This window comes from Aulostomus chinensis, chromosome 7 (assembly GCF_037954235.1).
Source record: "Aulostomus chinensis isolate RoL2024-O1b breed Wild chromosome 7, RoL_Achi_v1.0, whole genome shotgun sequence".
NCBI classification, from domain to species: domain Eukaryota; kingdom Metazoa; phylum Chordata; class Actinopteri; order Syngnathiformes; family Aulostomidae; genus Aulostomus; species Aulostomus chinensis.
The window spans coordinates 22,326,033-22,353,435 of NC_141326.1; the positions used below are offsets into that span (position 1 = coordinate 22,326,033).

The following is a 27,403-nucleotide window of genomic DNA, read 5'->3' on the forward strand; positions in this document are numbered from 1 at the left end:
GCGTCATCTTTTATTCATAAATACCAAACTCAAATTAGTTTTCACCCAATTTCTGAAATATGACTGTAATTAAGTGTGTTTTCTCCCCAGTTCTGCACAGGCACAAGAGCACTTTACTAATTAATGAGGGGCCGATTCATTATTCATAAGCTGAGATGAACGTGTAAATGCCTTGGCACCTGTAAAAAGCCTGATTCTGCATGGTGGGCCAGGGTGGGGTAGCGTATGGGTGGTGCGAGGCGAATCCACGCAGTGACGGAGGCAGGAGAAGAAGAATGAAGCAGCAGAGGAAAGTCAGAGTCTGTTAAAAACTGTACATGAGCTTCCTTTACTCAGGCTTCTTTTTGGCAGCATTTCTCAAAATTTGTTTTAAAAATTAAAATTCACTCAAAGTTAATTTTTTAAAAAAAAAGTAGGAAATACCCACATAAACGCAATTAATGCGAGGTTGAGGAAATCAGCACAACCAAATACTCAGCTCGTGAAAAGCTCTCATCAAGATGAGCAGAGGAGGAACCAACGTGTCCCTGCTGGAATGTGACCACAGCTGTCCCTGGTGGAATCAGTCAGCTGTTTCTAAATATTGGGAATACCTTGAGCGCTGAGACAGAGATGTGAGGATTAGTGACAAATATTGGTTAGGCGGTAGTTCTGTGCTTAAACATGAGGTTGCTCCGATTTACAAAATGGTATTTCTACCGACCAAGATGTGAGTTTCAGACTCAGAAAACATTTGATCTTCTTTATGTGTTTGACCTCAGTCAACTCCAGTGGTTGTGTAGTGTGTGTGCTGTTATAGGGGTGTAATAAAGTGTAGTTTTGTCTCCTTTTGAACACTTTCCTCCAAGAGGTCAGTCCGCTGCACATTTTACACTTGCAGCTAAATTGAATCAGCTCAAAGGGCTCTAGATTTTTATGCTTATGTCCTGTCCCCAATTTCAGCTGGCAGGAGTTTTCATCTCACTCTCCTTCCTGTGTCCGTGTTATGGACTTTATTTTCATTGAAGGGGAAACCAAACCTGAAAAGACTGGACATAGGAGGGTATTGGCCAGCTGTATATTTCTGGAGGGTCTATTTCCTATGACTCAAGTGCTGTTCTGTACTGAAGATCTTTATCCTTTAACCTTCCTCTATTTCAAATGAGATTGGTTCTTTCCACATGGCTACGGTGCAGCACAGCATGTCTCGGTATCTGTGTACAAGATCCCACTACACTCTGAGCCGTCTCACCCTTGAAGATTTTTAAAGATCGCTCCATTTTCAAATGAATAATGCATTTCATATCCACTCGCAGAAATTCACATTACATCCCATACATATAACATGCAACATGCTGTCAGCAGCATGCAAGAATTCAGCGCTGGTGCAGGGAAGCGATGATATTAGAAGATATTATGCTGTATGACCACGTGTAACGTTAATGTAATGATATGCGTGTGGGTATTCCAGTTACCGAAAGGCACTACCATATTTAACCATATTTAAAGCTTTAGTGCATGAACATCCTTATTCAAGCCCTTGCAATGGGTCCACTTGATGTTCTTGAGGCTCTCAAACACCACCAGGTAAATCTCTCTGCATGTCACTGGATATGGAGTTTTTGAATCTTGAGACATTCTCTGTGGGCACCAGAGATTTAAGCTAGCGGAACTGGGCACTTCCTGTTAGCCCTGTGTTTACTTGAATGTACACAGCTTATATGTGTACAGCTTTTCTAACATTCTAAATGTTATCAGTGAAACGAGTCATTTTGCGGGGGCTGTGTGATGACCAACACAATTTGTTCACTGATTTACAGCTGAACTGGTAACACCGACAACACCCCAGCGGAGACTATGACGTACATGTTCCGCGCTGTTGCATGAACTAAAAATGTGTACTTTTTAAAAAATTATTATTATTTTGGATCATTTGAACCAGTGATGGTTTAGTGAGGAATGCTACCATCTGTGCAGGATTCAACTTAATATTTTAAGGACAAACCACTTAACCATTTCCTTGGTGCTTTTTGTGTTCATGTTCCCTGCTCTTTTCTTCCTCTTCCTTTCAGAGCTACGGCAACAAACCGTGGACAGATCCTGTTCAAGGATGCTCTGGCCCAGCAGCTCTGTGAACAAGGAGGTGAGTGCGTGTACATTAAACTCCTCCTCTTCATACCCGTACATGCACCAACAAACCCACGTAACCTCCCTTCCCTTCATTGTTCATTTTATGCACACATTGTTAGAGATACAGATGACAGAGTATGGCTGATACTTCTTGACAGTAGCATAGCAGCACTTCCTGACACTCTTTCTTCATAATGATAGGAGCTGGAGCTTGAGATATTTGGAGGTCCTATATTGCCAGCTTAATTTCAGCTTATGCTAAACTCATCTTTTTTACCTCTCTCTCTCTCTCTCTCTCTCTCTCTCTCTCTCTCTGCTGAAGATTTACGCTTTACGGCCGACGCTGCTTATATCCACTTTCTGTGACAGCCTTAAGTAGCTATTGACAGACAGTGCAGTCCCACCCTGCATGCTGAGTGTGTATAATTGCTTGTTTACAGGAAAGAAGCCTCCTTCTCACTCAAACCCGCCTTATAGATCAAATTTGACTTTAATGCTGAAAGTACACCAACTGCTGATGGGGTCTTTCTGCTAACTGTTTTAGGAGGAACATTTCGAATCTTGAAATTATGATAACTTAGCCTGTGTAGAAAAAAAATGTGGCAAGTCTCTGGCAACTCTTCATCATAAGTGTGTCCCCCAGCGGGTCACTGGGGAGCAATGATTGGAGTGCTCAACTTATAGTGGCTGCATGCCACTTGGAGAAGATGGGGGCTCAGAGCCCTCAGTAAGGCCTGGTGGAGTGACAGAGAGGGAATGACAAGGCTCCTGTTCTCTGTCTCCTTGCCGGAGAGCTCATGCTCACTACCACTGACACACTGCCCCATCTTTTCCCTCTGCAAATGAACCATCTGCAGCCAACAACAGTCAGTTGTCCATTGCCAAGACCCTACAGAATCACATTAATGAAAGTACGGCAGACAAGTCGGAAGAGCTCGCAGAGTCATGAAGGAGAGCAGACAGAGTAACTAGCAGGGAGGTGGTGAGGAAAAGGATGTTTGCAGTAAACATGTGGGTGTACAGCTGAGGAATGTAGTGCTATAAATGACTCATAGCACTGGTGACATAGTGAAGAAGGGATGAGATGACAGAGGGACAGATGGAGGGATGAAAAAATAGCCTTAATGACAAACTGTGGTGACATAATTTGCAGGTGATTCAAGTGTATTAAAGCATTGGATAGTTGGTCGATTAAGCATCATTTAAATGTAAAACAGGGTGAAAATGTTTTTTTTTTAGTGGTTGGTCGACCTTGTTGCAGGCTTTTTCCTCTGATGGACAATCATGCAACAATTTTTCTGTTGCCAAACTGTGGCAGGAACTCTGAATCACAAATGAGAGATGAGCATGGCCAACAGAAGGCAAAAGGAGACAGAGGAGAGATGAAGGGAAAGGAGAACACAAATGGGTCTGATCATTTCATGTCTCTTGTGGATTCTCCAAACATAGAAAAGCATCGTCCTTCTCTGCTCCGCTGATCTCACTCACTGTGCTCCATTCCTATTCCACTTTCGAAACCAAAACCTGCAGCCTCAAAGGAGCTGTGCTGCTGTTTAAAGTACGAAAAGTCCAATTTTGACATAAAAGGAAACTTGAGGACTTCTTTGACATAAAACAAGATCAAAACTATGGAATCCCTGAGAGACAGGGGAGAAGAAAAGTCTAGCAATTGATTTCTTAGGTCTGATTTAAATTATTTTCTTAATGACAGAAGAAATAAAATTTTGACTGGATCGTTTTTGTTGTTGTTGTTGTTGTTGTTGTTGTTGTTCTTTTTTCTTGTTGTAATACTCATTTCGGCCACAAAAGGCTGTGGTGCTCAACTAGCTCATGTTCTAAATATAACTTAAATACCACTCTGAGCACTTGTATGTGGAACGGAAAAGCAATGGAGCTCCGATACTACGATCCTCTTGCCTCTTGGGGCTTCTGTGCTAAGCTGCATTACAGAAAACAACACTGAAAGACAATGAAAAATATACATAAATCATGCTTGTTGTCTTGCTCCCTCGACAAAGTGAGACTTACCAGCGGGTGAGGAAGAGGCCAGCAGACTTCTCCCCTCCGGCAGGATCAAATATGCTACCATCTCAAATTCATCCACAGAGTGGCAAAGAAAGTGCAGGCTGTTCCGAGCAAAGTTACTTTAAATCTAGGCATTAGCATTCAAAGTGGAATAAAAGATACGAGGCCAGCTCAAGCCACATCAGAAGTTCATATGCTTAAGACTCAAGCTTTGAAGAGCTGGAGAAATGAAAGCTATCTAAAGCAGGGTTATGATCCTTAGAGAAGAGGGAGGGAAGGAGTAAAAGAGAAAGGGAGGGATGGAGAGAAACAGAGGGCTGGCTGCTCTAATAAGAAGGCAATCAGAGGTGATCAGCCAGGGTGAGGTTTCAAGAGCAAATGGGCAGATTAGCTAGAGTATCAATTTGAGCTTAAAATTATAAAGAAATTGAGATTAGGTGATCAATTGAATAAATTCTCATGTAAATAAGAGATGTAAGGATAAAGACGAGGAAAGAGATAAGCCGTTTACCCAGAGTAGCAGCGTCTGACATGCAGCGCTTTGCTTCTCAGAAGCAGAAAGCCTCCCTACAAGTTCACAAGCGGTAGTTTTAATATTTCTACGCTGGCGCCTCCTAAAGACTAGAGGCAGAGGCTGGGTTTGCGTGTTTGTATGTAACATCATGTCTGGCAGTGTTGGGATGGCATGGTCCCACTAGCTCCCATTCACTCGTCTTTGCCCCAGCCCTTCTTCCCTTCAATCTACCTCATACTTCTAACATGGCCTTCCTCTGCTCCTGAAAGAAACCCATTACGTACTCTATAACTAGCACAGTTGTGGATTCAGACAAGAAAAATTGGACTGCACAAATAAATAAAATCATTGCACCAATTAGAGTGTTTATTTCTGTGTTTCTTTGGGATTACTGGGGCGCTCGACGGCAAATTTGCAGCGGAAAAAGTGAACTCACTGACAGAGTAACAGGATGACAAAAAGAAGCATAGATGATGATCTGTGGCTATGGTGATGTCATTTTGTTTAGCTCGCTGAACTGATATATTGTTAGCATAACCCACTGAACCCGGATGAAACATTGCGTTATCATCTGGGGTCCAGCTGAGCTCTGTGATACTCGCCTCCCACACTTCAGCCTTTCTTCTGACATCTTGGTCAAATTTCAAGCTCTGATTTTATAATTCTGTATGGTGCTGCTCCAAAAATGATTGTCTTTGCATTGTCTGGATCAGCCATGTTTCCTCCTTTCTGAGGTAGCGACGTATCGTTCAGTTGTGAATTCCGTGGAAGAGGACAACAATCATTTAAAATCTTTAAAGCTGGTACGGCTCTGCCAATCAGCACCTTGTCAAATCGTTTATACTCACTCACAGAGCTTCTTTAAAGAATGACGCTGCGAAATGCAGATGATCACTGCAGTAAGTGTACTGTCAGATTAAGAACGGACAGGCAGGAAGAAGAGACAGAAGCACTCGTACTGAGAGATGAGCATGGCCAACAGACACTCGTACTGAGCTGCCCTTAAAAGACCCAGGTTAGGGGAGGATGGGGGGGGGGGGTTGGCCCAGGAAAGGGTGCTTTATGGGGAGGGGTGGAGTGGCTGTGTGTTGAACCTGCAGGCTGTCCATCAGTTCTATCTCCTGACAGCAGGGCCAGCGGTCCCTGCTTTCTGCCCAGCATCATCAGACCCTCTCATTTCCAGGGAGGAAATAAATCTAGTCTTTATGGGTCTGGCCGAGTGCGCTGCAACCCAGATGGATTATTAAAGGGACTTATAACTCAAGAGGCCCCTACTCTGTGAGGGACGCCTGATCACAGTGCAACTGAGGAGGGACGGGGGGCCTCCGTCCTTCCACCGCTTACCCACCCACCCGCCCACGTCCCCAGCAAGCCTGCTCGCTTGGCTGAATTCTGCCTTGCTTGCCATCCGTCAACCCTCACCAGAAAGAAACCTTGAGACCTTGTCTGTCCTGACCGTCTCCTTTCTCTCTCTCTTCTCATTCCTCTTTTAACTTTATTTAACTGTCCTCTTTAGTTATTTTATGAATTTTGTTGGAAATACCTTGAACTCCAGCAAGGAGTGGCGTAGATGTGGAAGAATATGTTGTGCTGCCCACCATCACAGCCAGGAGATGTTTGCAACAGAGATTTGTGCATGCTGGCTAAGATTGCGTCGCCAGTCATGTTTTGAGATGTTTGGAGCGCTCCTTTATTCTAACAATTGTGGAGAAAATCAACCTTGATCACACTTATCCCCAAAAATAGCTGGAGAAGGTAACACAGAAATTGGAGTTGAGTAATAAGTTGTAATTATTTTGCCGGTCTTCTCTCCACTCACCTATGATTATTTTAATGATGCCTATTGAAGACCACACAAAGGTGCTGCTTTTTGCTGAGTGGAGTGAAGTGGTTTGCAACCTGACCTTGGAGAACCATCCTCTCTCTGTTCACCGTAGAAGGAAAAACAACAGTGTCCTGGTGAGAGTGTAATTGCAACCGCCGGTTAGAGCAACTCGACATCAAACGCGATTCACGTCGTTAAGGATGTGAGTCAGACAGAGGGAAAAAGAGCAAACGAGAGGAGAACAAGGAAGATTGAAAGAGTGGGTGCAGTTTACAGAGTGTGGAGAAAAAAGTGGAGAGAGAGAGAGAAAGAGAGAGAGAGGGAGGAGATTAGAGCGGGAAGACGATGAAGAGAATAGAGGGGGGGGGGGGGATTTAACATGACTTGTGCCCTGCTCTCTTTGTGCCAAGATGTCTGAGTCTGCCGAAGCTTATGCTCATTTAGTCCCCCCTCGTATCACCCCAATCCTGCTCATCAGCACCCACCCGATTTTAGTACGGGTGTAGCCTCCTGTTTATATGTGTGCTTGTGCATAGCAGGGAAATGGCAGCAAGCATCGGATTCACTGTGGAAAACTGTGTGTGTGTGTGTGTGTGTGTGTGTGTGTGTGCGTGCGTGCGTGCATGCGTGCGTGTGTGTGTGTGTCCATGCATGCCTGTGAGTCTAAGCCCTGGCCAGGCAGATACAGGCATTAGCAGAGATGAGCTGCTAATAGAGGAGGCAGTAATTGAAGTCTTTAAGAAAGTGAGAGGGGATTAATCCAAGTGAAATGAGCGCCACTGTCTGGTCCCGATGCACAGAGGGTTAGGGAGAGAGACACAGAATGCGTGCGAATGGAGCGGTGGGCTTGAGGGAGAGATTGCGATAGAAGGACAGTGAAAGAGAGAGGGAGAGAGAGGGAGAAAGCAGGAGAATGTGATGAAGCATGGAGAAAGAAAACTGCAAATGAGGCCTTTTTTTGGAAGATAGAAAGGATTATCCAACCAAAAAAAGATCTTCTGGGCCCTTCTCCAGCCAAATGGCCTCACTAGAAAGACCGAAAGTGATTTAGGAGGGTTTGTTTAAGCGAGAGAAAAGACTGTAGAAAGCAGAATCTCAACCAAGCATTTATAACTTTTTGTCAGTCTGAGAGGGTGGATTACCAGGAATCAAGTTTTAGTACATGCTCTTTGAATATCTAAAATGTAAACTCATTATACAACTATATACTCACTTTTTTATTGCTCTTCAATAAGAATGTTTATAATGAGCAGGAAACATGAGAGAGTTGCGCATGCTGGGGTTGATAGCTCCTCTAAACATGTTTTGAATCAGGAGACATTGTAGGATTAGAGAGGGAGGAAGGAGAGAGGAAGAGAAGGCCCTTTGATCTGCTTTTAATGGGCTTCATCGTTGAGCTGGAGCTCCAGCCATGATGCTGAGCACCAGGGAACACCAGAGCAGCAGCCGGAGTCACAGCCACTGAACCGCCCAGCTCTGACAGACAAGGCACTAAGACTCCAACAGCCACAGTCAGCATGAAACTTTTCCACCATTCTGTGAACAGTAAATCCATTTCTAAGACCCCAGCATTTGGACCCAAAGGAAGAAATGAGGGCAGCTAACGAAAGTAGCATTTGCTGAGCCATAATGGTATTAAGAAAGTTTTTTTTAATGGTCACATTTCATGATTTTTGGTTCTTTTGTTTGGAAGGAGTTTTTGGTGGTCCTTGTACTATTGTAAGCCCCTCTCCCAGGGGAAATTTTAGAATTCCTGTAAGGTTTGAAAGAGTCTTAAGTACTGTAGCTGAGTTAAACTTCGGAATGAGACCTCAGTGTGTTATCTCAGTGTGTGTTATCAGGTGGGCAGGCTCATCCTGGATAGAGAATACGGTGGCAGATTATCCTTCTCTTCAGTATGGAGTAAGGCTGCCTTAAAACACCCCACCTACCAGAGCAGAGTAAAGAGGCTCAAAGGGATTGAAGCGTGGCGTGTTCACTAAGGTCAAAGTCACTGTGCCGCTCAACAGAAACTGATCAGGAAACCAAGTTAGATTTAAATTCCTGAACAGAGGTGTTCAAACTGGTTCAAATGCATTGCTACTCCTAATAAAATGTTATGACAATAACTCAATCCACATGCAGGGGCAAACATTCCTGCCCCTCAGAGCAGTTACAACCCCCCCAAAACAGACTCAGTAGAGAGTACACAGTGTATGCAGGGATGACCCACTGGCTGCAGCACACACACACCATCCACAGATACAACTACCTTTAACCAAAATCCATCATATTGCCATGCTCCTGGTCAGGTGTGCCCTCCCTTCTTGAGGCAACAGCAGACCTCTGCTCCACTGTTGTGAGACAGGAAGATAGCGTCCACAATCCGGGGAGAAAGCTGTTGTTTGGGCTGGGCTCTGCCCCTGGCAGGATTAGAAACCCAGACAAACAAATGTTCACATAAACACACACTGTGTGTGGTCTTTGTAGGTGTAAAGTACACAAACCAGGAATGCAGCCTCATCTGCTTCTCAGATGCAAAAGAAGGGGGGCAAAAACCTCAGAGCTCAAATGCTACAGAACTATTAGGCTGCAGAGCTAATTTAGGCAAATACACAGCATTCAGGCACAGTGTAACCTTGGAGCCTCCAGAGTGAGCGAGGTATAAGAGGGAAGAAGATAAATAATGAAGGTTGGACCTCCGGTCAAAGCAAGACCTTCATGAAGCAGTGCAGTTTTATTTGAAGGGAAATTCATACGTGAAGCTTCAGTAGACTCAGTTGAAGAGCTTAAAGATACAACCATTCATATTACTCATGTTACACCTGGAAAATAAATGTGCCACTTATTCCCTCTGAATGAATGATGACGACTGTGATGCAGACTTAGAAGGATGCTATTATTGCAGAAAAGCAGGGGAAAAGTGTTTCTATATTTTCAGATTTAAGAAATATGACATCACACAGGCAAACCAAGACAAAAGTAACATTTATTTATGCTAAACTAATTCAAAGCTTGTTCAACATTATGTACAGCTGCTGTCTTCTGTTCTGCATCTGTGTTTATCACAGAGTGGAAACAAGTTAGTTGGATCAGAATTTGATCTCTGAATACAGAAATGTTGCATCATTTGTGTTTATATTTCATTTTTTAAAATTTGGCCGGTATTATCAATTAGCACTTGAAATTAATACTGTAAAATTTCCCACACTTTGTTTTGGAAGTCTGACTCTTGTACACGGCAGCTGTCAAAAACTGCTTTTTTTTTCATTTTCATTTTCTACAAGCTAATAAAGAGGAACTTTTTTTCCAAACTACGCTATCAATAATTCATCAGTTTTATTTATTTACTCCAAAAGCCCAGTACAGCACCTCCTCCATCTGTTTCAGCACAAAGGTCACATATATAATCTGTAACTTAGTGGCATTTCTACGGACTATAATCTACAAAGTATTCTCCATTATTGAGTTAGAGGAAGGCCAGTGTTTTTAAGAACACTTCTGTTTGATTCATTAAGTCTGAACACACTCCTCAGAGCTGTGTGTCCCCTGGGAGAGATTGATGGTTGAGTGTGTTAGCTCGGCAGTGGCCACAGATTACAGCACACTGTCGCCTCCGGGGAGGATGACGGTTAATTGGCAGTGAACCGTTAATCATGGCCACCCGGCCTTTCATTACTGAAAGGAATTAACATCAGCAGCCAAGAGACTATAACTGTGGCTGGCCAGGACACAGACAAAGTTTGTTTCAAATGATTTAAGAAGGGACTCATTTCATATATTACTAATTAATCACCTCCAAAGAGTTGGTTATGTTTGCATGTTTGATGGTTTTTATTTGACTGTGAGCAGGATCACACAAAAAAATATTTGTTTGGCAGATTTTTATACGAGAGGGTTGTAGCATGGGCCGAAGAAGAGTCCTTTTGTGGTACATTAATTCAAAATACATTTTTTTTAAATTGGCCTTGACAGACGTCCGCACTTCTTTCAGCGGGATTATGAGAAAAACCACCATGCAGAGTTCCATGAAACTTGGTTTTGCACAGGAAAAAAAGAACCAGTTAAATCTAGCGGTATAGTGGACATTTCCATTCATTTCCTAAGAAATATAACATGAACCTTGGTGGATGTCTATGCTCTCAAAGTGCATCTTTAATTTAAGAACGATATTTACAAGGCTCACCTGAACACCCCTAAGAAGGCTGTGCAGTCTGAGCACTTACTTTTGGCCTTACCTTTTTATAGATCCATTATATCAGCAGTGACATGCGGCCTCAGTGCTGACTGGCGGCGGTATCTGTCTGTCATGTTTGCTTTGAAGGAGTGACACCTGGGTTGCACTCTTTCTTAAAGGGAATCTGCCACTTTAGCTTAAATCAACTGTCCCCTAGTGGGATTGGGCAGTTGATGACAATGAGCTTGACTGCTTTTTAAATACTTCCCCAGGATTGGCATCGCTCCTGGACATGGTCGGTGATGCTGTTCATACCAGAATTTGTGCTTTACTCACGTTATTTACTCTCTTGTTTGTCTCCTTCAGCTCCAACCGAGTCCCCGCTGAGACCAAGTCTTAGTGAGTCTGCATTTGAAACAGATTTTGTTTTTATCTTTTAATTAGAGATTTACAATGTAAAAAGACAAGTTATAAACATTGTGTCTAACTATGAGCTTTGACGTGTGTAGTGGAGCTCCATGGTAACCACGCTGTGCTCCGTGACGACTTTGATTCCAACCTCCAAGGAGAGCTGGATCCCAGCATCTGGTAGGTTGAGAGCTTATGAATCCTCACCATCCTCATCTGCAGTGCTCCATCTTCATTGTTTTCTCCTTGTCCCTTGTCTTTTGTCTCCTGGCAGGTCTGAGTGCAGTAACTGTGAGGTGGGGGAGCAGTGTGGCGTTCTGATGCACGGCAGAGCGGTCACTTTCTGTGAGCCCTTTGGAGAGCGAGAGCTGGTAACTTCCATGTCTGACCACAACGACACTGCTCGACATCTAACGGCCCATTTAACATACGAAGCCAGAACCTCAGCTCCACAAATTACAGCCTACTAGCTTTAACCACACTCCCTTACAAATCTGTATGCTAAGATGACTAACAAAGGAGGTGATGTCTGGTTGTAGTTTCTTCTTGGAAAAAGAGTGAGTCCATAATATGAAACGGGTTATTATTTCCCCACTCTTCAAAAACACAAGCATGCTGACTGTTGTTCATCCTTAGCATTGTGGAGATTCGATGGATTGATGGCACTTTTCTTACAAGTAGCCTAAGTTGTCTTTGCCTTATTTTCATTCTGTGTAACAGCAGGTTTCTTTTTTTGAAATCCAGTTATTTAAACTTCGATATAATAGTTTCCTTTCAGTCATACTAGACACAAAATATTGGTGCACCTGTTTGGGTTTGCATTTATTCACGCAGTGTTTTGGCTTCAGCAGTTTTGGCCAAAACAAACCCCACAGGCTGCTGCAGGACAGACGTTAGTTTATGAGTGGTGTGCTGAATGTTAGATTCAGAAATGAAGCGTGATGGAGAACACAGAACTGACATTGTAATAATGTTACAGTGAAGTACACTATTAAGGGGAAACTACCCAACTGTAATGGATAAAGTCTGGCACACGCACACCATGTAAACACTCACGGGCTGGAATTACTTACCAAACCTTTACCTGCCATCTTTCTGTCTCACTGAAGTCGATGCATGTACATCCGCTTGTTCTGCTCTGAGAGATGAAAGCCAGTCAGCAGCTGAGGTGCGTTTTGCGCTTCATGATTCTATTTACTTCTCTGATAAGCATTTGATTTGTCTGTCACTGCTCCCAATGTTCGATAACGCTTCGTGGCAGCTCCTCTGTCAAACGCAACAAGCGTTCACATCCAGAAATGCAGACATACTTAGAACAGAAATGCACTGATTGCATTTTTCGTGACTGATTTTGAAAATGAAATTGGAAATTACTGCTTAAGTCGGACCTGTCGATTCAGATTTTCAAACAGTCTCAAAATGAAGTGCTCCAGGTTACTGGTAACAGGTTCACACAAAGATCCAGCTGAAAAAACAAACTGCAAACACCTCACTTTATCTGAAATCTTTTAATATTTCTGACAGGCTGGGTCAGTATGGCATTTTATTCCCTGGTAAGTTGGGGGGTGGTGGGGGGGGGGGGTGTTTTGAAACGGAATGAGGGTGACCATGGCCCCTGCAGTAGTGGGCAACTGACCATGTCTCGTTTGAAAATTGAGCTCTGATGTCTGTGTCTCCCCAGACCACCATACCTCTCAACACCAGCACAGCCTCTGTCCTTCAGTTCGCCCTGGGTGAGTAACACGTCTCCACGCTGGTTGAAAACAAGACTACATCAAGCCATATTATTGTTAAAGAACTTTTAAGCCTTGTTCAAGTAGCTCTGAGTCTGCATGCTCCGGACCTCTGTCTATCTCCAGGAAACGGACATTATTTGCTCTGTTAACCAACTGATCTACTATATTTCAGTGTACCTTTCCCTCTCTGTCGTTCTCGGTCTCGCCTACTCTCTGTCCCTCCGCTCCTATTAATATTTTACAATATACAGTACTTGTAAGACACCCAGAAGGCCATAGCAGAGTTTTTAGAGTTGTTGTATTTTTTATATCCATTATATGCATCCAGCAGTTCTCACGGGAGAGTAACTGGAAGGAAATAAGAGCACATACCGTAGCGGCACGGCAGTGCAGAGCTGCACGTCGGGGAGGTGGCAGGTTAATGATTGGCTGTATCAGCACGGCACAATACTGACAAGCTGACGAGACGTGGTGCCACACACCATCAGGTGGCGAGGGAGGAGGGGTGGAGTCATCGGTGTGAACAAACTTTGATCCCGTCCCATCACACCCAGACACATCCTCATTGAAAAGGGAAAAAAATGACTTTTTAACAGGAACTTTTGCTTTCATTTGACTGGGACGTCATTGCAGCCAAAGTGCAAAAATGTCTTGGAAACAAGTTGTACTTTGACTAAAGAAAACAGATGTTTAACGTTTAATTAAATATTGTCACTATTGCGCCTCCTTTATGATCGGATCTACAGTTGCATTACGTTTGAGCGGTAATTTGAGGCGGCTGACAGAAATGCTAACGCCAAGCACCAAATGTGTTTATATTTCATAAATAGGTGTCAGCTTATTACAAGATATTAGTAATGTCCAACTTTTATTGCAAGAAAGGCATAAATGCATGAGCCGAGGCTCTTTACCACATCAGTAACTAACTGAAAAAAGACACACAAGCAACAAAAGCAGAACTGGGTTTTCTATCCACACTCAAAGAGCAGCGACGTTTACTTGGATCCCCTATAGTGACACCGAGGTAGTGATCGGGTGTGACTTTAGGTTGGATGTCTAATATTGGATCACATGGCAAAAACCTGGCATTTGATATAAAGCTTCCCCTCACAGAAATTCCTCTCACGGCGAATCTCTCCTGGATACCTCCTGGCTCTCTCAGCCTTGTTAAGATGCTGATCGCTTAGTTCAACCATGACACCAGTTAGACATATTTTTTCACATGGCTAACAAGCTGGAGCGAGAAGAATAAGAGGCCACCAGGCGATGTCAGGCTCATCAGGGTGTGCAGAGGATCATTGCCCCTCTGATAGAATTAAACTGAAGGAAAGGAAGCTACAAAACATGTTCTTCAGGTCTTTCGTCAACGCGATTGTGCTAACCAACATAATTTATTTGTGTGACTGTATTTGTGTGTGTGTTTATGTGTTTATACTCCCCAGGCTCAGGCTCCTGTCGGTTCAGTTACTCAGACCCTGAGATCACTGTGTCATACAGCCTAAGTGGTAACACCAACACCTCAGATGACTGGATAACACTTGAAAAGATCAGGTCTCTGCTCCTCATCCTCATCCATCCCACAGTCCCTCCATCTGCTATGAACACCCACCCCCACTCCATCTCACCTCCCCCCCTCAATTTGTCATTCCTCTCCTGTTTGTGTTTCAGTGATCCCCCATTTTTTCATCCCTCTATCCCTGACTCTCTCTGTGTGGTCATCTTTAACCCCAAGGAATAATTCAATTTTATTTATATTACACATGTTTAAACTCAGAACTGTATCATCCAAGACATAAGCCCCCCTTCCCTCCCCCCGTGTAACTGCATCTCTTTATTGCCCTCCGCTAGAGCCCCCACCAACAGCAGCACCTTCGTCCACCTCATCCCAATGCCGCTGCCCTCCAGGGCTGACAGTGTTCGCCTCCGCTGGTCCCAGGAGGCCCCCCAAGGCCCAGAGGGTTACGAGTCCTGCTGGGGCCTAGACAATGTGCTGCTGGTCAATTCTGCCCACAGAGCCCCCCTCATGGAGGAAAACTTGGACCCCCCAGACACTGCCAATTGGCTCTTCTTCCCTGGAGCCACAGTCAAGGTACACTGATAAACCAAGAGACATTTACATGGAGTCCATACTGTAAATGGCTTCATTATTTAAGGTTCAAAGACATTTGCTTGGAAATAGAACCATCCATGATATTTCTTCAGTAAAGACTGTGCGGAATGATTACATTTTATTCAAACCCTTTCCAGTCTTCACCAGGAAATGTTTAGTCAGTGCCATGGAACAACACTACTGCTTACACATGCTAACACCTGCTTCCTTGTTGATCAGCATGCGTGTCAGTCTGAGGGCAACTCTCTGTATTTCCACGGTGGCGAGGGAGTCAGTCACAGCTTCGCCACCAGTAGAGACATCGACCTGCACCGGGAGGAGGGAAGGAGCTACTGGGAAGAGGACTTTGAGAGTCCACCCTCAAAGTAAGTGTGAAGACAAGCCCACCAACTAACAGCATACTTTGGTGCTCATATTCACCTGAAGTGCAATTCACACCAATAAAGCGCTTCGCACAATAGCACAATAGCACAATAGCTTGATACCAAATAAATCTGTTGTACACAAAGGTCCCAAGCATACAATTACAACAAAATAAAATAGTGTAAGGATTACATAAAGCACTAGGATTTTATCATATTGATATATTAATCTTTAAACCTTTTTCAAAATGTGGTGATAATACAGCTGGTCTGATAACAAGCTGGATCTTCTTCCACTGAGATAAAAACAAAAAAATGCTGAAACGTAAGCATCAGCTAACATTTTATCCAAATTCTTTCATCAGATGTGAACAACCTGTCTTTTCTGTGCCAAGGAGCAAAAATGATTACGCAGTGAGCCCAGCGGTGAGGGGTTTTATAAGTAGTCATCCCTCATTATCAAAACAGTGTGCACACACAAAAGCCAGAAGTGGCAAGCATCAGACTCACAGTGTAAAACCATGCATGTGTTTGTCACTAACATGTGCCTGGATTCTCCCATCAAGCTCTGTTTTGTGCCCCCCCCCCCCCTCCCCCCGACTGCTACAGAGACAGCAGTCCATCTGTCTGACACACGCGTACTAACAACCATTTGGACAACCGCGCAGAAATTTGGTCAGAAGTAGTGAGGTAAAAGGAGAGGTGATGATGCCAGACTGCAATTAACAGGTCTCATGCACCAGGTCTGTCTATGTTTCCCCATATAATGAGAAAAGCCTCAAACAGGTGTGGGTTTCACCGGCTGCCCCACACCCTCACACCCTCCTGTAGCATGCCATCATGCTGCACAGCACGCCAGATAACACCTATCAGGCGCCATGAGGTGACATGTGCCAGGTAGGCAGGGAGAAGTGTTGTGGTAATGGTACGCTTCACCGGGGTTACTCAAACTAACACTGGCTGTGACAGACACACACCAGCCTATACATGGCATGAGAGGAAGGGGGTGAAAGTAAAGGTGTGGGGGGGGGGGGTAAAGAAACACAGGAGGGGGCTGACATACTGAGTTAACTTCTGTCACTGCTAATGAGGATCCTCTCTCCACTGTGCAGAAATATGTGGCAGCATGTTTGTGTGTTTGTATCCTTCATGTGTACATCATCTTCCAGGTGACTTATGCTATGTATCTTGGATTGTGTGTTTGTTTACCAGCAAGGTGTAAATTACAACAATTTCCTGCAGGAGATGGTGTGCAAAAGAGGCATATAAACAGACGGGGTTGCATCCTGCAAGACTGTCTCAGTTCTGTTACAAAACGCTGAGTTATTTAGCTGAAGAGCTGATTGAGATTCGCAAGTTAAAGTTTTTCGGATCTATTTTTTTGTTGTAGTTTGAGTAAAACTCAAAACTCAAGCTAAAAATAACGAGATAACCGAATTCCAGTGGTCCTATCAAGTCGGTCAGAAAATCAACCTTTTATCGCCTTAAGACTATCAGAGGGATCAGACACAGGATTCTAGAGAACCTTGTACTTTTCTCTCAAGCAGGCTGGACGAGTGCAGTGGGCCGTTCACAGGTCTGTGCGAGACATCACTCACACCTCTTCAGCTGCTGCAGAACAGTGCTGCCACCTTTGTACGCTAACAAGAGGAAAAATCTCAGCACATAACTTCTCTCCAGTAGCAACTAGTGTCCAACAGAACCAACTTCAAAATTCTACCACTTGTCCCTTAAATCACAGAACAGCTCATCGCCAAAGTAATTATCTGATCTCCTGACCCATCCATCCATCCACAGGTCTCCAGTCCATCGTAGGGCCAACACACCGACAACCATTCACACTCACAGCCACGCGTACGGTTAATTTAGAGTATTCAATTAGTCTCCATTTGCATATCTTTGGACTGTGGGAGGAAGCTGGAGTACCTGGAGAGAACCCACGCAGGAACAGGGAGAACATGCAGACTCCACACAGAAAGATCCCATGCCCGAGCCAGGACTCAAACCCGGAACCTTCTTGCTGTGAGGCGACAGTGCTGACCACTGCACCACCGTGCCGCCCATCTCCATAGCCACTTCTATTAAACCTTGTAGACTTCTCAGGTTTGCATTAAAACTAAAAATTGCCAATGAGCCACTTTGGAGCCAAAAATGTGGAATGAAATGGAGGAAGATCTGAGATTAGAAACAGTGCTGAACACTCGGGAAGACTTATCATTTCCCTGTCACTTTTACCAAATGTTCCTTTACTGTTTGATAATTACTTACAGTAGCGATGCCTTTATAGTTTTGGCTGACAAGATGCCACGTTAATAAATTCACCTTACGTCTCAAAACTTTCAATGATTGTTTTACTCATAAAGTATATGAAGGCCATAAGCATTTTTCCAGTATGAAAACTTGCTTTCCTGCTTACTAAACCATGCCAACCTGTGTTTGTGTTTATTCAGCTGGGACATTCAGGGAGCGGTCTACGGGACCCAGTGTGGAGAGGTTGAGTCAGGCTCAGCGCTGGTGTTTGACAGGGACGGCCGGAGGAGAGTGTGTACCCCGTACATCGACACCACGTCTTACGGAAACCTCCGCTTCTACTTTACCATGGGTATGAAAACTATCGTCCTTCCACCTTTGTTTTTTATTTGAGTTGGTCATTATTTTTGTTGGAAGATCATTGAGATTGCACTACTTTTCAGTATTGAGCTCCCCTCCCCCCCCACAAACAAATCTACCTTGTTTCCTTTCATTTATTAGCAAAGAGCCATTAAAAAAATCTGCTCATTCACAAATGTACCTTCACTTATGAGACGTGCTGTTTTTGTGTAGGTGGTGGTGAGTGTGACCCAGGAGAGTCCCATGAGAATGATGTGGTTCTGTTTGGAAGGTCAGAAGGCAGAAGGGAACGTGTTGTACTTGACACCCTCCCTTACTCCTCATACAGGGTGAGGGTGAAGATCACTCCCATTAAAATGTCCAGGTCTTGCTCTGATAATATAAAACTCCTCAACTTCAAAAGTGTCAGCAAATTTGATTTTATTTTTATTCTTACCTTGACTCAATAAAACCAAACCAACCAACCTTCTTTGCTTTCCTTCTGTTCTGATCTGTTGACATGCATCTCTTCTCTCAGACCCCTGCGGTGGTATCGGTGGCCCTGCCCACTGAACTACAAACCCCAGTCACCCAGTTTTGCCTGGAGCAGCGGACACATGGGGGTTTGAACCATCATGTATGGGCGGTCGATTTCATGCAGTTGCTCCCCGTGCTGCCTGGCACCCACACACATGTTGCTCAGTTCTCCATCAACCTAGGCTGTGGCTCCTACCAGCCTGCCAACAGGTGTGACACACTTTATAACTAGGTTAGCAAGTACTTCTATCCAGAAAATATTGTCTAACCCGAACAAAAGAGATCTCCAGAGCCAAGTGAGGCACCCTGATTTTCATCGTTGTTGTCTGTCTGGAGCAGTACACACAGGAAGGGCATATAGCTGTAATTATCCTAAAACTGCAACATCTAGACACATCAGAGCTCAACTGGATTCTTAGAATTACCGATGAAAAATTCAAGTCGTGTGTCAGTATCTTGTAACATTAGATGTGCATGAATGGGTAGTGTTAATAAATGAAGTGGAGGGGAACAAACTCCAGTAGATCCTCAGTGGACATGATTTACTCTCTTCATTTATTATGTTCAAAGCCGTTCAGTGACTTTCCACTATTTGAGGTTAAAAATCAAATTATGCTGTCAAGATTCTGAGATAAGATCTTTTTCATTAGTGTAAGTCTAGAGTTTTCCACCAATCGCGGACGTTCCTGGTCTCTGCTTCACACTGAGTGTCTGCCAGAACTTTGTGCTGGACCCCACCTACCTCACAGCACCATCTACTCCTCTGACAACTACAGCGGGTAAGAATCGCATCTTTATGTACAAAATATTAAAACTCGGTGGATTTTTTTCATTTTATTTTAACATATCGTGTTTCATCTCCACTCAGGTGGACCAGAATTTCCATCCCTCTTCCAAATGCTGCTTTAACAGAGACAACACGCTTTCGCTGGAAACAGTCCGGCGCAGGAGCAGGCAACATGTGGGCTATAGACAACGGTTAGAACCGTACCTCCTTATCATACAGTACACTCACCTGATGCCCAAGTCATATGTAAACCATTAGAAGTATCCTCTGTTAAGGACCCAATTTATGCTATTATTGTTGTTTCTAAGGAGAAAATAGTCAACATGCTTGGAATCACAATAAAACTTAAAGTAATCATGTTTGGTGTTTTGCTTCAGTGTATATTGGTCCAGCCTGCCTTCGGTTCTGCTCTGGGAGAGGACATTGTTCCCGCACAGGCTGCAAGTGAGGACGCACTTTTATCAGATTAAATACATCCAATGTCTCTACTTCAAAATGAGTCTGCTCATTATGCACCAGATGCCTTGCAGCTCCAATCACCATTCAAAATTAATCAAAATTGTATTATGGTTAGGATTTATTATAAGAATTCTCTTCTTTTTCTCATTTATATCATTCCACACCACGTTTCTTCTCTTCTCTTCTCTTCTCTTCTCTTCTCTTCTCTTCTCTCCTCCCCTACCCTACCCTCACAGATGTGACCCTGGCTTCAGTGGTCCAGCCTGTGAGCTGGCCTCCCAGACATTCCCAGCTTTCTTATCAGAGGGTTTCTCCAGTCCACGCCTTTCCTCCTACCACAGCTTCTCCTCCCTCCGTGGAGCTGAGGTCAGCTTTGGTTGTGGGGTGCTGGCAAGTGGCAAAGCCTTGGTCTTCAATAGGGACAGCAGGAGACACCTGGTCACTGCTCCACTGGACAGTTCCCAGGCCAGGTAAGATTCAAACACTGGCCGAGCTGATTGATTCTTGCCACATCAGGGGGCTTAGTGGTTGTCATCATCATTATGTGCATGATTAAAGATTTGTGGATTTATTTCCTACGGATATACACACGTACGCAGCAGGTTTGGTTTTCAGCAGATTTCCATGTTTGACTTTTATTTGTCATCTTTGAATGTCTTTTTGTCTGACTGATGCAAAAAATGTTCCAGCCAGCCAGCCATCCCACCTCCTCCTTTGTCAATCCGTGTTTCCCTCATAGTCTGCGTGTTCTTATACTGGTAGATGACTTATAATCATCGGAAGGGCTGCAGATGAGAGATGAGATGGATGCTGAGGTGTGGGGGGGAATTGGCGGGGGGGTTGAAAGCGTTAGAGAGAGAAAGATAGAGAGAGACGCTGAAGTTAGATATGGCATCTGTGTTAGATTGATTATTCCTGTTGTGGCTCCCTATGTGCCACCTGATGGCCATATTTAATGCCAGTTTTCTGGCTGATTGAGTGAACAGCTGCCTGAAAGAGCAAACTGCTCTGCTAATGAAAGCACAGCTCAGCCAAGGACAGAGAGAGCGAGGGGGTGGGATTGACTGGTGGCCGGAGACAGATGATGGAAATTATAATAAATATTACATTAGTACAGATAATAATATTCCTGCCCTAACAGAAATGCGAGCTCCGTGACCATGTACAGTAAACATGGGTACATGAATACGACTCTTTCCCTCTTACATACTCGTATTCTCACCCCCTCTGGTTTAGATTTGTCCTCATTAGTTTCATCATCTCATCCATCATTCTCTCACCTCTCTGCTCTGCATGACTGTGTTTATCCACCCTGTTACACCTTTCTCTCTCACCTCTCCATCCTGAACCCACTCTTGTTCGCCATCCTGTCCTTCATCTCAGTTATCACCTGCCCTTTCCCTATGTCTGTCATTTTTTTTTTTTACACTTTCTGTCGCTCCCCACCTCTACAGGTACCTACAGTTCACTCTTCGGCTGGGCAGCCGTAGCACCCTGAGCTCATGTCCTGCGCCTGACCAGCCAGGAGAGGGCGTCCTGCTTCATTACTCCACAGACAACGGCATTACTTGGACCCTGCTGCAGCATTACGCTTACCAAGGTTTCCATGAGCCAAGGTACCTCTTGTGTTTAGTATGTGTGTGTGTTTTCAGGCTTGAGTGTTTATGTTTCCGCTGAGACGCTATGACTTCATTAACACTCATATATGTGCTACTAATGATGTGCTGGAGGTGTAAGCTACTGGGACTTATTGAGGCAGTTAGTACCATCTATGAGTGTAATAAAGACAAAGTGGAATGGAGCTGCAGGGGCCTCTTCTCCCCTCCAGAAAGGCCAGCAGGGGGCAGTAAGGCAGGGGCAAAGTTTGCCAAACTATCTTGTATAAATTACAAGTGCAGGTTTTATTGTACCAATATGTATTTTTACAAATCAGTTAATAAAGAGATAAAAGGGCCTGTTGGTAAAACAGCAGATGATAAGAAATTAAAAGGTCAAGTATATTGCAATGGAGTATCTCTGTCATATAAACAATCTGCATTGTGTAGCTAATCATCCCCCTGACTCCAAACAGGATTGTGTCAGTGGAACTACCTCCCGGTGCTCGGAAGTTTGGCGTGCAGTTCCGCTGGTGGCAGCCGTACCACTCTGGCCGTAGTCACGATGTTTGGGCGCTAGATGAAATCAGCATGACCTCTGTGCTCTTCAACACTATAAGCCTGGACTTCAGTAATGTGCTGGACGTTACCCAGAGTCTTGGTTTTTACCTGGGCCATGTTCAACCGTACTGCCAGCATGACTGGACCCTTAGGTAAGAGCCAAAGACGAATGACCCATGATTGATTACATAGGAGGAAGGAGGAAAGCTGAGGACTATTAATGAGAAACAACTTCTGTTTTATTTCCCAAAAATTTTGAGTGAATGAGTCAACACTGTTACTATGAAATGCATTAATTGTCTTTCTATAAGGGACACTAATTTCAGTCCCCCCCCAAATAAAAGTACCTTCACATTTCACTGGTGTTATTTAGTATTTAGCACTGTGAATAAAAACCTGCTCTTACCTTATTGTTGATGTACAGCCTCTATATATGGAATAAACAGCACACAAGGACACCACATGTACTCCACCAGTTTTCACCCAGGATTGTCTCTTCTTTCAACCAATAAAGACACAATGTTGTATTCCAGTTTTTCTGGTGAGCCCAGCCCTGGCTCCAGTATCCGTTATGTGGAAACTCAGTCGATGCAGATCGGGGCTTCCTACAGTCTGCAGTTCTCTCTGGTTATGGGCTGTGGACGTGAGCCCTCCCCTCACATAGACACACAGGTCCGGCTGGAGTTCTCCACCAATCATGGCCTCACCTGGCACCTGGTCAAAGAGGTAAGGGGCATACAACGTAACCAACATGTTCAGCGACTGTGGACATTTCACCTTTGTTTATGACTTAGGAGAAACTTGAACAAGTCGAACAAGGAAATGTATCATTTATTTATAATCATGAATATTGATTTACCCTTTACCGCCTCTGTAATATTGTGCAAATAATGATAGTCATTAAATGTGGCACTTTGTTTCAGATCAGAAATTATCACAATTACTTCTTATCATCCTACTATTAGCAAATACATGGCAGCACTTGAATCATCAAGTAGATTATCTTCCCATGATTCAACAAACATTCTCTGTGATCACAACTGGCTCATAAATATTCATAACGCTCCAAAGTATCTGCCAAGATTTTTATTGCCTTTAGAATTGAATAGGGTGTAATGAGTCCTCCGTCAGTGAATTTTCTCTAATTCTCTCATGTGCATTAAAATGCAGTCATCTGGCGAGAGGAGAGTGTAACTCACTCAAGGTCCTGTAGTGTTAATCCTTGCTTGACTTCCAGTGTTGAAGGTCAGTGATACTGCAGTACTGCGTTAGCCTTTTGTATGTACACACACACACACACACACACACACACTGGGTGTGTCTGCAATGCATCATGTTGCTTGTGTGGAATTTGTTAAACTGCGATAGCGATGACTTGTTTTAAGTCATTAAAGTTAGTAAGTCCATAGTATACAGTGTATTATGTGATATACACTCATCTTTTCCTTCTCTTAGGCCTGTCTACCTGGCATGCCAAGCTGCTCTGAGTTCACCGCTCCCAGTGTCTACCACCCATCAGAGTTCAAAGACTGGAGGCGAATCACTCTGTCCCTGCCACAGAAGACATGGTAATGTACACGTCTGAATGTGTCTGTGGGATAAGATATTCTCTGATTTTAATATGTTCTTCGCAATATACAGGAAACACTTTGAAATGTAACATAAAGCTGAATGTGCAGCCGCAAAATGGAAAATCCACACACATTTCCAATTCACATTCAACACGCCGCCACACACACACACACACACACACACACACACACACACACACACACACACACACACACACTAACTATTTCTTATTCAAGGCTGCTTGAAAGAACCGGAGAGAGAAAGAGAGCTTGAGAATGGGCTCAGCTCAACAGGTCACAGCAATAAACATCTCACAACATTATGTTAGCAGTAAACATTTCTCCCGACTGCCCTATGAAACAAAATCCACGAAAGACATAACATTCTTGCTCTCTCTCTAAAAAAATACCAAACAAACAGACAGTTCATCTGGTAAATAATCAAAAAAGAGGTGTTTGGAAGGAAATTCCTGCGCAGGAATCCAGCACCTTGTGGTCTCCACGAGTCTTTGATGTAATATGTTCATGTCTCTATCCGACACGACAGGTTGTTCGGCATCATGTAGAGTCAAGAGAGTTCTCACTAATACAGAATCTAAATCCGGGTCTTTAATCATGAGTCACGTTGGTGATACCAGTGATTCCAGCAGCTTATCTGACTAGCATGGTTAGGCTAACAGCCACAGACTGTCACACTGCCAATAAGTAATAAGACTCCATTATGCTGTTGGTACGTTTTTTTCGGTAATAGCAAACCGACAAGTTGCATAACGTCCCAATTATCTTTACCAACAATCTTATGAAGATTCCATGTGCCATGTGCCAAAGCGCGCACCTACATCAACTCAACTAATCACATTTACCACCACAATGAGCACTTTGACCTCCACCTCCATTTCATTTCCCAGCTACTAAATAACGGTGGTCTAATCTCCTGCAGCGTGTGTGATCAGGAGTTGCAGGGTCAGGGCAGTAAATGATAATAAAACAGTCGTGGTCAGGAGGTGGTCCGAGCTGATAAAGGTCACCGAGGCAGTGGACCAAGAAGCCTCTGTGTTATAGACCCCCGTATATCTGACTATCTCTGCTTCCAGTGTCATTTGTCATAGCTGCAAAGCAGACAAACACACACACATTCACACACACAGCCTTCAAACCACTGAGATGATGGGGTGATGTTCATTCCCCCCCAACTGCAGAATATACTGTACACATACTCCTGCCTGTGCACTACATCAAAAATCCCTTGTCAGTGAGAAGAAAAGCAATTACTGTCCGTCTTCTGATTTCTGAGATGTTTTGTTATTTATTGTTAGATTAATCAAGTGGTCAGTAAATAGCCTGAGATAATGTGCTGTTTTCATCTGTTTATTATATGTCGCCAAGACATCATCGTAAATCATTAAATCTATCGAACACTTCTGAATATCTGTATTTAATCTGTTCAGGTCCAGCGCAACTCGGTTCCGTTGGATCCAGAACTATTATGGAGAGCAGGATGAGTGGGCCCTGGATGACATCTACATCGGCCAGCAGTGCCCTAGCATGTGCCACGGACATGGCTGGTGTGACCATGGACACTGCAGGTTGGTCTCCACATAGAGATGTACTCTTTTGTATATTCTCATCATGGAGAATTTTGTCGCACAGTGCGATTTGAGGATTTATTCTAAAGCGAGCAGTGTACGAGCGACCTTCTACCTACTTTCATCCACCTTAAACGATGTGTTCTCTCGTAGGTGTGATGATGGCTTCTCTGGGACGGAGTGCCAGCCCTCCTCCCCCCTCTCCTCCAGTGTACTCTCTGACTTTGAGTCCCAGGATGCACTCCTAGCCACATGGCAAGAGGTGATCGGTGGAGAGATAGTCACTCCTGACATGGGCTGCGGAGTGGTCTCATCCGGCTCGTCCTTGTACTTCAGCAAGGTAGAACACACAGCATCGAACTACAAGTGCAATCATTTTTCTGAAGGAGGTTATTTTTTTCTGCGAAGTTCATCTCAGTAATATTCAGCAGGACATTTCAAAACAGATTTTTTTGTGGAATATTGTTATTGTTGATGCAAATTCTAGAAATTCTTTCATACTTGTACTGCTTATTAGAAAGAGAGGAATCTGCAGCAAGAACTCTATAATTTCACTGTTTTCTTACAAATACAGATCCAAAACTGAAAATACAACATTTGCTGTTGTTTTTTTAACATTACTAATCTTGAGGTCTATTAAGCCTTTTGAGGCCAAAAACATTTTTCCACTGAATTAATTGGACCCTGTTTCACTTTTAATGACTGCTGGGTCAGGCACTGTAGATAATGAATCCATTAAGACTGCCAAAACTTTCTTCATTACGTCTAACCTCAGAAGATATTTTGCAGATTGCATTTCATCACATGGAAATACTTGACTCTGATATGATACTATTGAAATGTACAATTTAAAGAATTGTTACAAAATGGAAATAAATGTATATAACAGTACTTGTAGGAGTCTTAGTTGATTGTCCCCAACTTGATATGCATGTGTTTTTGTCAGGCTGGGCTGAGGCAGCTGGTGAGCTGGGACCTGGACACGGAATGGGCAGAGTTTGTACAGTTCTACCTGCGAGTGGGCGGAGACTGGGCAGAGTGTAACCAGGCAGACAGCAGGGAGGAGGGAGTGCTGCTGCAGTACAGCAATGATGGAGGCATCAGCTGGGGTCTCATCGCTGAGATGTACTTCACCGACTTCACCAAACCACGGTGAGCGAGCCGCTGCTTCACACTCCCCCTGTGCACAAGGACTGTCATTAACAAGTGTCTGTTGGTCTCGCCCTCTTCAGGTTTGTCCACTATGAGCTTCCTTTGGCATCTAAGACACCCTCCACAAGATTCCGCTGGTGGCAGCCTCTTCATTCCGGGGAGGGTTATGACCAGTGGGCCATTGATGATGTCATCATTTTATCTGAGAGGGAGAAGCACATCATTCCCATGGCCAATCCCACTCTCCCACAGGTCATGAGACAAACATTTTTGAGCCTGATTTGTGTCCTGACCATCTGTTTCCAGAAGCTGTCAAGCACGCTGAGCTACATGAGCTATAAAGCTTCTAAAACTGTATTCATGTGTAACAAGAGAAATGGGGGCTGCTGCAGACACTGAACTCCACCTGCCTGCTGCCTCTACAGAACTTCTATGAGAAGCCAGCATTCGACTACCCCCTGAACCAGATGAGTGTGTGGCTCATGCTGGGTAATGAAGGCATGGAGAGGGAAAGCAACAACAGCTTCTGTGCTCCGACGGCCTCTGCCATGGTGTTTGGGCGCTCGGATGGGGATCGGGTGGCAGTCACCAGGGACCTCGCCCTGCGCCCAGGCTATACCCTTCAGTTTAAGGTATCCAGAGATTTATTTTATACAGACCCTTAGAAAGAAAATTCCATCATGCTCTTTTTTCCTTCATAAGTTAAAATAATCACCTCATTTTCTGGTGATTTCTCTCCTCTGTTTCACCCTCTAGTTGAACATTGGTTGTGAGTCAGAGTTCAGTGCGTCTGCGCCGGTCCTGCTGCAGTACTCCCATGATGCTGGTCGTACCTGGGCCTTGGTGAGGGAGGGCTGCTACCCAGCAACCCCTGGGGCAGGGATCTGTGAAGGCAGCGGCCGTGAGCTTCGAGAGCCCACTGTGTACAACACTGGAGACTATGAACAGTGGACCAGGGTCACTGTGGTTATACCACGCAATGTTGCAGCCAGGTAGCTATGGTAACAGTCATGACATTGGATCTGCTAAGTAGAATAAATGATTTTATAGATGTCTTCTGGACACAGTATTTTTGAATAGCAGTTGAATAGAAGAGATAAACATTGTATATCTCTAATGCACAACTCGTTTCCCAGTAAAACCAGGTTCCGCTGGTTCCAGGAGAGCAGCATGTACAGAGATGCCCCACCTTTTGCCCTTGATGGGGTCTACATCTCTGAGCCGTGTCCAAACCACTGCGGTGGACATGGAGATTGCATCTCTGGAGTCTGCTTTTGTGACATGGGATACACAGGTACAGGGACAGATAAAGGAGGGAATA

At 44.1% G+C, this 27,403-nt stretch overlaps 1 protein-coding gene across 4 annotated transcripts in view; it reads left to right on the forward strand.

The window, feature by feature from the left end:
* The window catches only part of reln (reelin), a 91,859-nt gene that overhangs the window by 47,595 nt on the left and 16,861 nt on the right, over nucleotides 1–27,403 (forward strand). For all 4 annotated transcript variants that reach the window (XM_086209300.1, XM_086209301.1, XM_086209302.1 and 1 more), the window contains exons 4-29: nucleotides 2,052–2,122; nucleotides 10,996–11,028; nucleotides 11,139–11,217; nucleotides 11,312–11,408; nucleotides 12,719–12,770; nucleotides 14,216–14,324; nucleotides 14,622–14,862; nucleotides 15,103–15,248; nucleotides 17,696–17,847; nucleotides 18,069–18,184; nucleotides 18,373–18,581; nucleotides 19,022–19,150; nucleotides 19,240–19,349; nucleotides 19,536–19,602; nucleotides 19,854–20,087; nucleotides 21,072–21,233; nucleotides 21,689–21,925; nucleotides 22,307–22,499; nucleotides 23,229–23,341; nucleotides 24,793–24,930; nucleotides 25,084–25,270; nucleotides 25,877–26,082; nucleotides 26,163–26,334; nucleotides 26,508–26,714; nucleotides 26,839–27,074; nucleotides 27,219–27,376. In XM_086209300.1, the coding sequence (XP_086065426.1) occupies nucleotides 2,052–2,122; nucleotides 10,996–11,028; nucleotides 11,139–11,217; nucleotides 11,312–11,408; nucleotides 12,719–12,770; nucleotides 14,216–14,324; nucleotides 14,622–14,862; nucleotides 15,103–15,248; nucleotides 17,696–17,847; nucleotides 18,069–18,184; nucleotides 18,373–18,581; nucleotides 19,022–19,150; nucleotides 19,240–19,349; nucleotides 19,536–19,602; nucleotides 19,854–20,087; nucleotides 21,072–21,233; nucleotides 21,689–21,925; nucleotides 22,307–22,499; nucleotides 23,229–23,341; nucleotides 24,793–24,930; nucleotides 25,084–25,270; nucleotides 25,877–26,082; nucleotides 26,163–26,334; nucleotides 26,508–26,714; nucleotides 26,839–27,074; nucleotides 27,219–27,376 (3,854 nt within the window). The remainder of the gene's footprint in view (nucleotides 1–2,051; nucleotides 2,123–10,995; nucleotides 11,029–11,138; nucleotides 11,218–11,311; nucleotides 11,409–12,718; nucleotides 12,771–14,215; nucleotides 14,325–14,621; nucleotides 14,863–15,102; nucleotides 15,249–17,695; nucleotides 17,848–18,068; nucleotides 18,185–18,372; nucleotides 18,582–19,021; nucleotides 19,151–19,239; nucleotides 19,350–19,535; nucleotides 19,603–19,853; nucleotides 20,088–21,071; nucleotides 21,234–21,688; nucleotides 21,926–22,306; nucleotides 22,500–23,228; nucleotides 23,342–24,792; nucleotides 24,931–25,083; nucleotides 25,271–25,876; nucleotides 26,083–26,162; nucleotides 26,335–26,507; nucleotides 26,715–26,838; nucleotides 27,075–27,218; nucleotides 27,377–27,403) is intronic.